Below are 13,607 nucleotides of genomic sequence, written 5' to 3'. Positions count from 1 at the left end.
AGTCCTTTCAGCCGTGACACAGCCTCTCCAGTGCTCGCTAACACACAGATTCAAGTGGAGCATGTTGGGTGTGCCTGCCTCTGCTCCACGGACCACGTTTTCTTCCTTTCTCCCTTTCAGAGTCTGCAATATTCCCTCCTCTGCTTGCTCAGAGGCAGGGCAGGGTTGTAAGACAGGGAGAGAGGCCTTTCATCCAGCTTATGCTTAGCCTCTGAGCGGGGTTTGCTAGAATTAAGGACAGGGAGGGGAGGGGGAGGGGAAAAAAAAAAGGAAAAAAATCATAGATGGAGTCAGCTTATCCAGCCATGCATGAGGAGGAATGGAGCAAAGGTAGGCTCAGTGGGTCAGGCTGGAGAGCATCTCTGGGGGCTCCAGGGAGATGGGGAGAGGCACCAGGAGCTGGTGGGCATGCGTGCTGCCGGCGGCTGGGAGGGACCTGGCTCACGCCTCCTGGCCTAATCCAGATTGTTTATCCCAGCGTAGATACAGCATGAGAAGAAGCAGGGCATGATTCCTCTATCTTCTGTGTGAGCAGTTCATTCCCCTCAGCTTTGCATCTCTTGTGCAATTAGCCCAGTAAAACAAAGCACTACACAGTCAGACTTCTCTACCCATTCACATAAGGCACAGCATTACTCTTTGCTAATGGTTCTGCTTCCAAGAGTGTAAATTATTGTACAAACCAGTGAAAAACCTGTGCTAGGGATCCACTGTCAGGAATTAAATGAGAGGTTTTGGTCCCCGCTATCTCTGATGGCCTGAGCTCAGGCCCTGTTGTCACTAGAGCCACGTGTGAGTTATGGGCTCAGCCTCCAAGCTCTGCGCAAGTTACCTCCAGAGCCCGAGCAACAGGAATTATTGTGCACGGAGATAATTATTCCCTGCATACTGCACTAGAGCTCATTAAAAGTTTGTTAATGCTTGCAAATTGCTGAATAGTGTTTTTCCTTGTTGCCTTCTCTGATAAGGCGGGGACTAAAAGGCAGATTCTGATGCGACTTGTTCTCTGCGTTATTTTGGTTGCAGCAGGCTGGGGCTGCGTGCGAGTAGTGAAGAGGATTGGTGCTGTGCAACTTCACACCATGGGAGAAAACGCTCTTGACTTTAGCACACAGTGCAGGGGCCAAGAGGCTGAGTCCCACCAGGGTTAGCTATGCTTCTCCAGCTAAAGCTCGAGACTGTCCTCTCTGCCTCCAAGTAAATGCCTACATCTAAGCTAATCACTCAGATTTCTGAAAAAAAAAATGTGTGTGACTCCTTACTGGAGTCTCTGCTGGAGATGTTGACTTACCATTAAATCATCTGTGCTACTGCAGTAAAGTATCTCTCATCTTGGAATAGAGACTGCAGATCCACCTCAGTGAGGACGTAGACATTGTAAGCCCAGCACCAGATACCTGGGGAAAACAGCTGAGTTCAGGGGGAAAATCCCGCAGAAGGAACAGGAAAGGAGTAACCAAGCCCTGCTTCACCTCTGCATTTTCATGTGCACAGACAGCGCTACACAAGGAGGAGTCACAGTGATACCTGACAGCTCTTCTCCTGTCTTCCTCTTCCAGGTGTAAATGCAACCTCCACGCCAACCTGTGCACCTTCAAAGAGGGCAGCCTGCAGTGTGAGTGTGAGCACAACACCACAGGGCAGGACTGCGGCAAGTGCAAGAAGAACTTTCGCTCCAGGTCTTGGCGAGCAGGATCCTACCTGCCTCTCCCCAACGGGTCCCCCAATGCATGTAAGTAACCTGCAGCAGCTGCGTTCCTACCTTGGGCTGCACAACACCCACAGATGGGACTGGATTCTCATCTTGTCCTTCTCCAGCTCGAATCAGTGCTGGATGCTCAGCTTTCGAAAGGGAAGTTGGTATTTACCTGTGCCCTGGTACAGAGAGAAATTTAAGAGGAACTGGGTGGATGCAAAGAGTTGTTGCTGCTGGTAGATGAGTGCCGAGTTCAAATTACGGTTGAGAATAGGAAGGATGAGCTTGGGCCAAGATACAGGTAGCAGGTTTTGTAGCAATGCAAATTACTGTCCCTTGCAGAAGACACTATTTAGCCACAGTAGAGCACTGGCTTTCAAGTAGTCCATGGGCTCAGCGCTGGCACTGCTCAGCTGCAGGAGTACAGGTTGCTTTCTGGATGCTGTTCTGTGTATGCCAGGGTTTCAGGCAAGCGCCGTGAGCTGCGGTCCCTCTGCGCAGCTCCAGTCTCATCCAATTGCCTGCCGGAGCAAGGCACTGACAGAAGCAAAGATGCGCAGACGAGATGAAGGATGCATACCCACCATCACTCAAGCAGGGGAATTGGGGCAGGAAACATCACAGATGGGCCAGTTTCTCCTGGGTTTCTGTCCAGACCACATCAGCAGACGTGTTTAAATGTCACAGAGCCACAGTAGCCACTCCAGCCTTTCAAGCAGCAGCTTTGAGCGGTACCAAAGAGAATCTTTTCCCTCCCTCCCTCCAAATTTTTTGAAAGATTTATGTGCTTTAAGATGATCAAAGCTGAAATTCAGGCTCCGAAGGCCGTGACGGGAATGTTTTGTGTGTGCCAGGGCTGGTAGATGAGCAGGTTCTTTGAAAGGGAACGAGCTTGTCAGCTCCCACCACACGGCTGCATTGCTTCAAAGGAGCCTGGGAGAGTTTCTGGTGCTGACAGGCACAGACATGCTGTTCTCTCTCCTTCCCTCCCTCCATTCCTTGTGTCTCTTCCTATTTCTCTTTCTCCTCTGCTCTTTTTTCTCCCATTCATCTCTCTTCCTATCTGTCAGTCTTCTCCCTGACTCTCCGTTACTTTCTCCCCTCCCATTAACATCATCTTCTTCCTCTGCAACGGAGGCATTTCTCTGAAATCCTCTCCTCTTGGTGGTCCCACCTCTTCCATCCCTGATCCTGTGCTTTATGTTCATGCAAAGCTGAGACTTTCCATGATTCATCCGCTTGTTACAGTAGAGAGGACAATGGCCATTCGTCTTCTGGGTGCCAAAAGCCAGAAGCTGGTCCTTGGATGGCCTTGGACTGGTGAGTTTGAAGCCGGTGGCTTTGCAGCATCTTCTCACTCATGGAGAACTGCCCCAGGCGCAACAGCCTGGTTCAGACTGTACAGCTCATACTTAGCCCAGTGAACCACAGAAATTGTGCTTGTCCTTTGCTGGGCTTTAATGGTAGGTCAAGCAAATGGTGAACAGAAAAAACCCCATCAGCAAGGGCCACACTGTTATTTCTTCCCCAGGTGAAAGTCTTGAGATGCCAAGACTACACACGAAACTGTCTGATTGCCTCTGTGGTTTGACAAAAGCAGCTTTTAAGATGTCAGAGCAAACTGATATGGCTATGAGCAAAACCCCTGCTAATGAACTGCTATTTGGTCCCACATTGTGTATCTGTTTGATCTTCTGCTGGTCTCAGAGCCGATGGTGTCCTGCTTCCAGTGACCAGGCTTCTTCTTGTTTTTTTCCAGGTGCAGCTGCAGGCTCAGCCTTTGGCAGTAAGTAAAAACATAACTGAAATGCTGGCATTTAACACCTTGGTGCATGGTCCTTGCGGATGTCACTAGGAAAAAAAATATTGTTATTTTCTGTCCATTATCATTTTCCAGGCAATAAGTCTTCCCTAATTGTGCTTCATTTTCTGTCCTGTCAAAGAGTCTTATATTTTCTTCCTTTGACTTCAGTAGCCTCATTTTGCCTCTTCCTCTGGCATGGTTTCCCCCCAAGAGGTTCGTTAGAATGGCAGCCGGAAAGGAAATAAAAAAAGACTCTTCAAAACCACCAGTGCTCACTGTGAACTTTTCCCCCCAGTATTGCAGACTTCTGCGCTGAGAAGGAGCTGGGTTTGAATTATTTGGCAGAGCATCCAGTCTGGGTCACCTTGGGCTATCGATAAAAAACCATACATAGAGTGTGTGTATACATCTGTACATACACGTGTATGTATATGAACATATGTCTATGAAGTGTCGGCAGCAAAAGCGGTAGAGCTCAGCAGGGATTTCTATTGAAAGATTGATGGTGTGATAGGACTCCTTATTTAACAAAGCTGGAGGTAGTTTGATATCAAAGAGCCCTGAGGTTTGGGTAGGCAGAAGCCTGGGTTTGAATTTTGTGGCTCAGAATTACCCTCCAGAAGAAACAAATCGGAGAGCTGAATGAATAATGAATAATGAATTCTTTGGTTTGCAGGCAAGTGGAAAGAATTGGAGGAGAAAGAGTTTCAGAGAAATGCAAATGCAATTAAGAAAAATGCACCTAATTGAAAAGCGGAGGGCAGTTTTTCTGGGTAAATGAACGGTATTTAGATTTTAGGCAGTTAAATGGTTAAAATTTTCAAATAAAAATTAAGTCTCCCTTAAGTAAATTTTTATTTTAAAAATTAAATGTTTTAACAGTCCAAAATATTCTTTGCTTTTCTGGTCAAAACCATTTTGATAACTCTTCCCCCCCCCCCTTAACGGAGCTTCACATCCTCAGTGCTACCTTTGTTTCACTGGAAAATATTTATCATCAAAATTTGCTGCTAGGTAGAAGCTGGGAGGATGCTGGGAGCGATGCACAGGAGGTGGACAGGAGGGATTTGTGTCCAAGGCCAGTTAAGGAGAGATTATTTAGCCTGCATAGGAGACTAGAAGTGACCTAAATTAAGTATTTAAACTAGCTCAGGGCTATTATGAAATTAAGCATGATAATCTGCATGAAGCAGTGGGACAAACAAGGACAGGAGGGCAGCAGGTGTAAGTTAAGTAGGAATCTGTGTTCCGAGTGTTATTTTAGTTGGGGCTATTGCGGCGAGCGTGGTGGGGTGGGCACCACACCTGGGATCGCTCCTGCTCCACTCCACAGGGCCTTGCTGACCTTAGGCCATTAATTAATTTGCCATGCCAGTGGAAATTAATAGATGCCACTCGTACGGGCTGGTTGCGTTGGTGCCGGGTGGTTCCTGCCTGTGGAGTGGCAGAGGGGAATGGTGCTGTTGATGGGGCAGGGGTAGGCTGGGAGCTTCTCTGCACCTCCAGCCTGCTCTTCACCCCATCTTTGCACAGCCCTGCTTGCATTTCCCCTTTTCAGCTTAATTGGCAATTAGTTTATGATGGAGCTGTAAGTATTTAAGCCAATATCTGCACCAACAGAGTAAGCTGATACAGCCTTCGGCCCCCGCACACACACGCTGCGTCCCGCGTCATCGAGCCAGCATCGCCTTAATCCTCTCGGTGCCCCAGTTGTAACCGCACTGAGAAATCGGTCACCAGTTCAGCCCCAGCAGCAGCAGCCTCACGGGTGTGCGGGCTGGCAAGGAAACCCTTCATTCCCCCCAGTAAGTGCCTCCCACCTCTTCTCTTTGCTTGCTAGCCTATGAGCGACCACAGCGGGTTACCACTGTAAAAACCACCACCGCAAAAACGACCACCACAACAACGCCCACCACCACCACCACCACCACTACCACTACTACAACCACCACCACCAGCACCCCCCTACCTGCCACCACTACCCAGCCAGGTGGGTGCCACGCTCCCGGCCTCACTCAGAGGGACAGGACTCTGCTGCCAGGCTCCTCTTTTTGGCTGCTTCCCATCCTGGCTCCTCCGGACCACGTGGGACTGCCATATTGGTGGCCCTGGTTATCTGCTCTGTAGGATGATAAAGGGACATGGATAAAAATCACCCTGACTCTGCACACATCCCCCAGCCTCTGGGCAGTCCTGGTTTGCTTTTCTCTCTCTCCAGTCCAAGGACACTTTGACTGTAACACAAGCTAGGAGTGAGCATTATGGTCCCTGTAATCAAGGAGCCAGCCACAACGGGTCCACCTCAAAACCAAGAGACAACCATGCTATGGGCTGCCATCCCCCCTCCCCGACTGAGCTCACTCTGCTGTCATTGCACTATCATCAGGGCAGCAAGAAGTGAAGCCAGGACTGGGGGAAGCAATGTTTTTTTTCCTTTTTAAAAAAACAAAATTGAGAGAAAAAATGAAAGGTTTTCAAAATTCATCCCTCCTAGAACAAGTTGGCAATTTTGCCCTGCACAGGGCTGGCATGGCTGAGAGAGATGCTCTCTTACAGCTCCCATCACAAGGCAGGGCAGGAGAGCAGCGAGGGCTTTACTATCCACCATAAAATTAAACCACATACCCAGTCTTGCTGGAAGGAGACAGGAATTGTATCCCATCAATCCATTCCCAATCTCCACGTGTGATACCAGAACGGGCAGGAGGGTTGTCCAGACTGGAGGATGTCAGGCAGGCTGGCTGTATCTTCAAGGGCAGTTTTCCTAGGGCAGAGTCGCACTTTAACGTTCCCCAGGCAGCCGCTGTATGAGCAGCCAGGGAGTGTGCGGGGCTGGAGCTCACACACACGCCAGAAACGCCCTTCCCTAATTTCTAGAATCACCCCGTGGAGGAAAGCTTTTGTCCTTTTGCTGGGGGTTCCTTCTTCTCTCCCTCTGTGAACAAGGAGACAGTGTTTTCACTTGTCTTTTGGAAATCAGCAGATAAAACTTAACAGCAGGACATTTTTTTTAAGCTTCTCATAGGGGAATTAGACACGCATTCCTCCCCTTGCCATGCTTTCAGGGCCTGATATTTCCCTGGAGGACGTTTTACACCCACAGTATGTTAGTAACAGTCTGTCTGGGGGAGCTGCCAGAAGCCAGTCAAAGGGATGAGGAAACTTGATTGCATGTTTATGCAAATATAGATATATCCATGGAAGTACCCTGCTTGAGTAGTTAATCAGAAAGCTGAGGGTTTAGCTCCAACTTCTATGGAGTTGGAGTGACCCTGGGCAAAGGAGTGCAAGTCTCTGGTGTGTTAAGAAGTGCTCCTTACCCCTGGTCCATGCTGTACATGGAGGGTTCATCCACCCCCTCTGCCCAGAGCTCACCCCATCGCCATGGCCCCAGCAGTGACAGGGGATCACGTCTACATCCACACCACGTACTTGGGGTCACTTGATTTTTATCCATGCTCGACATTTTAGGTCTATTTTTTTGCAAGTGCTGTGTCTGTGTGGGTGGCGTGTTTAGTGTCTATCTTGTGGATGATTTGCAGTGCTCTGCCTCACTTGTGTCACACATTTGGGGCAAGCAGGATGGCAGCGGTGTGAGGTTGGGTGGTGAGGGGGGGACAGTCTTTCCTGCCAAACTGCTCTGAGGGACTTAGGAGGCATCATGCACCTCAGGGTTTATTCCTTCTCCAAAACCTGCTTCCTGGGCAGAGAAAATGTTTTAGAATTCATTCATTAACTGATGGCAAGGGACAAAATAAGTAAATAAATCAAAGTCCAGCTGCCACATATCTGGCTTGGTATGGTCAGGGAAATCTTTGCCCCCATCCAGACCCCATCGATGTTTCTGCACAGCCAGGTCCAACCCAAACAGTGTGCCTGGGCATGGAGACAGCTCCTGGAGGGGGGCTGCTCCAAATAAGGAGGTAGTCAGGGCCACCCAGCAGCTCAGGGATCTGCTCTCCTACCAGGGCAGCGTGCTGGGCTTGATGCAAAAGCTCCATCACATGCCTTTGACCAGCATCAGAGAATCAAGACACAGCCTAATTCTGATCTGCTTTTGGCCAGACACTTTCCTCCCCTCTGGTTCTGCCAAACATAAAGGGGCTGTGTCTCTAAATCCCTTGGACCTCAGGAGAAACACTTTTCCAGAGAGTTGACTCTTCGAGCTCCTGGAAAGACGCCCATTTGCAGGAAACACAGTAACCCCAAGCTGGGTCAGAGTCCCAAAGTGAGACACTCCTTTCTGAATTTTAGAAGCATTAAACAAACCCCTCCTTGCTATAAAGCTAGCTCAGCCATTTAAAAATGTCCTGTCAGAGCCCTGCCCCATCCCTGTGCTGTTTCACCCTCTAACTTACACACTGTCTTCTGCCCTCTGAATTTCTGCCTCCCATCATAAGCAAGCATCCCCAGCCCAGCCTCTGAGCTCGCTGTCTCTGTGCCCGTGAAAGAAACGCAGAAAAAACCAGGTATTTCAAGTCAGACCGATGTGTTTTTCCCTTCTCCTTCATGCCTCCGCACACTAGTGGGTAGTGGCAAGGCAGAAAGCAACATAGCACGTAGGCTAGAGGAGTAGATTCGATTTGGGTTGTCTCTGGGTTGCATGGATCTGCTAGACATCTGCTTTCTTTGGCTGCTCGTGGTGTTTTTGTGGTCAAGGTGGAGCTGTGGTCATGTCCGTAGGATGCTTTTGTGCTCGGTTGCCTGCGGTGAGAGGAGGGAGAAGAATGAATTTATGGGCACGGTCTGTGGTCTGAAGGCAGTCAAGGCTGCCAAAATGGGTAGAAGGAAGGTAAATCGCAGAGTTACCCTAAGGAGGATGAATTAAGTGCTATTCTCATTTGCCTTCTGCAGTTCTGTTATTTCAAATCCTTCCTTGCCATTTGTTACATTTTTCCCCACTTCCAAAATAAGCAAAAAAAAAAAACCCCAAAAAAAACAAACCAAAAAAAAAAGCTTTTTTGCTTTTTTTCTTCCTGCTTCCATTTCCCACCTTGGATGCTCAACAGCTCCAGCAGAAAGAGAGCACCAAAAGCCTGGCTTTGTGCAGGTCCTGCAGAAATGGGATTTGGTGTTGAGAAAGACTTTTTCCAGGGTCCCTCCTCACTACTCCAATGCTGTTTGTCCCAATAATTTTTGCTATGAAGCATGACTTCTTGGGTCAATTTATTTTACTTCCCCCAAAACCCACCAAGACCAGCAGTTTTCATCAGGGCTGATACAGATCCCCAAAATAAGAGCTGCCCAGTGTCTCCCATTTGTATGAACTGGGTAGGACGTAGACATTGTAAGCTCCTCCTCCCGAAATGTAAAACCGTCCATTAATGTCCCAGAGCTACAAGGGAAAGGTTCGCAGGATAATGAGCATTAATAATTTTCCTGGCTCTGTAAATGCGATTGAGTGGAGGTGTATGTGAATGACTAAAAAGCAAAATGCCTTCAGGGCTGTTTTTTATTGTGACTCTAATTAAACCCTTGCCAATTTGCACAGGGCTTTTTTCATATTCTCTTTAACACCATATTAATATCAATTGGTTTCCACTTTCCAGCTGAAAAGGACAATGTCTATCACCTTCTCTTAGAGCTTGTCATTAAAAAATATATATCTTTTTTTTTTCTCTTTTATTCTGCATTGTTTATCATCCCCTTGACGAGGCTGGGAAATCACATTTCTCTCCTACTCGGGTTTGTCCTTTCAAACTTGGCAAGAATCGAGATTTTTTTTTTTTTCCTCCTCCTCCTTATGTTACCCAACTGGAGCTTAAAATTAATAATATGGCTTTTAAAATTTTATTCCTTGGTTTGTTTTCTAGCAAACCTGAAGATTGTTACCAATATTGAGAAGACGGGGAGGGGTACGAAGCCAGTTGGGGGTGAGGGTTTGCAGGGAAAATCAAACAAGTGATCTATAAATTCCTTGCTGGTTTAATTTCACCGCAGTAGCTGGCAAATTCTTTCATCAGACTCTCTGGCTGCCCTGTGCACTCAGGCCAGGCACGAAAACCCACGAGGCACAGGGGCAGGTTGGCTCTGTCCTCCAAAGCGGTGCAGAGCTCCTCGCTGGTTGCCAGCTCCCCCAGTACACCCAGTAACACAGCTTTCCCCTTTCATCGCTCCAAGACTACACCGGTTTGTCGGCGGCCGCCCCGCTGCAGGTGGGCTCTCCCCCAACCAAGGCTGGCCCAGGAGCAGAAGGTAGGAGACACATGGCTGGGCTGGGCCCCACCAGCGAGCACCAGCTCCCAGCAAATGCTTTCGTTTCTAGTTCTGCGTCTCCATTTTCCATGCATCTCTCTCTTCCTCCTGCCTTGGAAAAAAAAGCTCAGGGCTGTCTGTGCCCTACACGCAGCTGGGAATCTGGTGAGGCTGGATTGAGCCTCGGGGTTTAGTCATGTACATGAAAGATGAGGATGGTTAAGTGGTAGAAGAGATTGTTCACAGCTTGCTGCTGGGGTGAGCAGAGGGGATCATGGAAATCCTGTCATCTCCCGAGACCAGAGTCTGTTTGTAGAGCAGAATAACTTTGTAAATAGATAGGCCTGTGTCGTTTTATGTCATAGATGCCTTCTTATGCATTTCCTTGCTTCAGGTCTCCTGCGTGACTGCCTAAGGTGAGCTGCTCCTGGTGGGAACCTTGGGAAGCCTCATGCTGGCTGTTGAGGCTGAAATTTCTTCTCCTTGGGGTTCCCACCAGCACACAAATACTTCAGCAGTTGACTGCTGGCATTCAGCTCTTGTCTCCTACCCAAGATGCCTGTAGCTTGCTCCAGATGTAGACGTTAGCATCCCTTCCAGTGCGGAACATAACTGCTGAAGCTGGGCCCAGGATACTACCCAGTGCTTGGAAGTACTCCACTAGGGAGCAGAAATTGTTTGGAATTGTTGTGCTTTTGGGCCCATCTCTGGCCTCACAGAGAAATAAAACTGTATTTGATACAGTTTGATAGGCCTATGCCACTGGCATCAATTCCAGGTGTTGCTGACAGCCTGTGCTGAACAAGGAGGGCTTCTGTGTCTTGACTGTGGTCTGCAGATTCAGCTTCTCTCGGCATTTGGGCAATGTAATGACCATTTGCCAACACTGGCCCATCCAGCAGCTCCCACGCCCTCCCATAGGAGTACTTTTGTATTTTGCCTGTCTCTCTTCACACTTAAAGACTCTAATTTCCAGGAGACTTTGTCTTTCTTTCCTGCTTCAACATCCTTAACCAGATGTGGCTCTACCAGCCCACCTTAGCTACCTGCCTAGAGCTTCCAGTGTCACTTTGCCACATTTTTAAGCAAACAAGAGAGGGATCTGTATTAAATCTGATGTTCTTTCTAACTGATGCCACCATAAGCTGTTCAGCGCCCATCAAACACAGCAGCACTTGGACCCAAGCCGAAGCCACCAGACCCTCCCGAGAACATTCGAGGTAAGGCAAAGACAGGTTCCTCCCCCAGTGCCCATAGGTTAGGACAACCCACCTATCCTCAGCATGACCCACCATCATACAGTCTGCTCTCCTACTCAGTGTCCACCTCAGCTCAGTTCTGCTCATCCAGCCCCATGGAGATCTTTTTGGAGATGTGTTTAGGGCTGGGATGTTTGGGTTTTTTGCCACAGAGTCAGGGACATGTACCTTTCCCCAGCAAAAATTAATTGGCCAAGACTGATTGGGCTGATCAGCTGCTCTGGCCCAACAGGGCCAAGCCTTGTTAGCTGATCATGCAGCTTCCAACACCTCCCTGTGGCCGTGGCTCACTCCTCATGAGGGATAGGCACAACTGTGGGGGTTTCTACACAGGGATATGGCCCCCAGGGCCACCTGCAGCACCCACTGCAGAGATGTCGGGCTTTGGAGCACCTCAGGGACCCACTGAGCTGCTCCTTCCCCTCTGGGCTGCCCCAGTTCCCTCATGGCTGGGACAACAGGCCCTGGTCCCCCTGCACTGTCCTGGTCCTCTGCTGAGTGCCCGTCACATCCCACATTCAGCCATTGTGCCAAGGGACAGAGGAAGCCATGATGGCCTGAGAAGACCATGAAGGTGAGAGAGGCCAGGGTCTGGACACCATGCCAACCCATCATGGGACCAGCCATGAACACCTGAGGAGGCCCCAGTGCCACAGCAGCCTCACAAATGGCATCAGAAGCAGCAGTGGGCCTGCTCTGACCATGACTGAGCCCCAGGGGTGGGGAGCATGGCCACTTCCTGCCATTGCTATCACTGTGGGGATGTGACGGGCACTGGTGGGTTGTAGCTGGCAATGCCCACCCAGCACCTCCTGAGCACCACAGCGCTGTGCACCACAAACACCATTGGGACCCATTTCTAAACACTCTGCTGGGTTGCAGCACTGCTCAACCTTGCCCCTTACTGGGGTTACCAAAGCACAAACCCCTCCTTTCCCCAGCACCAAACTCCATCAGCTCAATTTGAAAGAGACACCCTTTAGCCCCAACACCCCGGTCATTCTGCGTGGGATGGGGGCCTGGCTGGCAGCACGGCCTTGAGAAACCACGGTCGCGGCCAGGGCAGCCCCTTACCCTGAAGAATTTTCCCAGCCCAACTGTGCTAGGCTAACACTGGGAGCTCTCTTCCCATCACCACACTCAGATATATTTTATATCATCTCGCGTAGCGGCTCCGAAGAGCAAAGCAGGGCGCGCAGCACACTCTGCAGGCAAGAGGCATGGGAAGAAGCCAGGTACGTGGTGCTGGTGGGGACAAGCTGGGCTGGAGCAGTGCGGGCTCAGCAGGACCCCATAGCAAGCCCTGCCAGATACCACCTCCATAGCATTTGTCCTCCCAGCTGTACTCCTAGCAGCTTTTTAGGTGCTGGTTGCTGTGACCTCCATCAAACTGAGGTCATGGCCAGTAGATTTTTTTTAAGCTGTTTAGCCTTGTAGATCCTTATCCTGAATAACCCAGTTCATGCCACTGAACGTGCGTAACGGGGGGATGCGCGAGTAGCTCCTTGGCACCCAGCTTTGTGCATTGCAATAGCATTGCATTAAGTTTTTCATGCATTGAACGTCGAGGAGGGGAGAAGAGGAGAAATTTTGCAGCTACTAGCTGTCTGGTGCAGAAATAGATGGCGGCGCTGCCAGAGTGGTGTTCTTGGCGCGGCTCAGCATTGTTCTCGTAGCAGAGCTGCTTGCGGTAGGGTAGGACACGGAGCAATGCTAAGTGATGAGAAAAAGCGTGTCTCTGATTTTTCTTAAGCATCCTCAAAGAATAACTCAAAACTCATCCGGCTCAAACAAGACTCTGTCCCAGTGGCTTCTATTGAAATGTATAAAGGTAAGAGGAGGGAGCACAGTGCTCCAGGGCTCCTGGTCTTCACCTAGGTTATGGGATCCTGCAGCCTCCAACATGGAGAGGATGGGGAGGGTTGGCCTATCCGAGTCGTGGTTAGCTGTATAGAGGAGTCCATCCCTAGGGTGAAACAATACTTGGGAACTGCAGCAGCCAGAAGTATTTGAGCTGAAATTCTTTGGGTATTGGTCAAACAGGCAGAAGTCATTTCACAGGAGGTCAAGATTACAGCAGACTCCCAGTTCCTCCTCAGGCAGCTGTGAACTATGGGGAAACCTCTGCCCTGCTCCATCTTCCCTGGCCTTCATTTCATTGACACAAGCCTCCTCTACCAGTCGCATGTGCATGCCAACCCCCATCCTTCCCTCGCATCCCTCTGCCATCCTTGAATGTTTAATGTTAGAGCTTGGACCAAAACTCCAGTTCCGAGCCTCCCTCCCTCCTCTCCGACAGCTTGGGAAGCTCAGACCTGGCTGTCTCTGCTCACGTTCTCTCATGCCCATGCTGGCTAGGACACCTCCTGACCAGGTCACAAGGCAGCTAGGGTACCTCCTCTCCTCCTGTGTTATACTTTTAAATTTCCAGAAAGATCCGCCACTCTGAATCTAACACTACAAGGCAGTCATCATCCCAAGTCATGGTAATGAAAAGCAAACACGAGAAGCAAGTAATCAAATTCCTCTGGCTGCAAATTAAACCTAGCCAGTTGTTTTCTTATGTGTGCTCACAGCTGAAAGAGACCAGCCCTGGGGACAGGAGCAGTGCTCAGCCAAGTGATGGTGACATCTCCCACCCCACCAGCACCCT

The 13,607-nt window shown here is 49.6% G+C and overlaps 1 protein-coding gene across 1 annotated transcript in view; it reads left to right on the top strand.

Moving 5' to 3' along the window:
* NTNG2 (netrin G2) overlaps positions 1-13,607 on the top strand; it is a 44,133-nt gene that overhangs the window by 28,035 nt on the left and 2,491 nt on the right. Inside the window, 2 exon segments of the mRNA XM_010188142.1 lie at positions 1,560-1,732; positions 3,456-3,482. Of these exon segments, the coding sequence (XP_010186444.1) occupies positions 1,560-1,732; positions 3,456-3,482 (200 nt within the window).

The sequence above is a fragment of the Mesitornis unicolor genome, unplaced genomic scaffold (assembly GCF_000695765.1).
Source record: "Mesitornis unicolor isolate BGI_N332 unplaced genomic scaffold, ASM69576v1 scaffold3037, whole genome shotgun sequence".
Taxonomy (NCBI): Eukaryota; Metazoa; Chordata; class Aves; order Mesitornithiformes; family Mesitornithidae; genus Mesitornis; species Mesitornis unicolor.
This window is presented reverse-complemented; position numbering and strand designations above follow the sequence as displayed.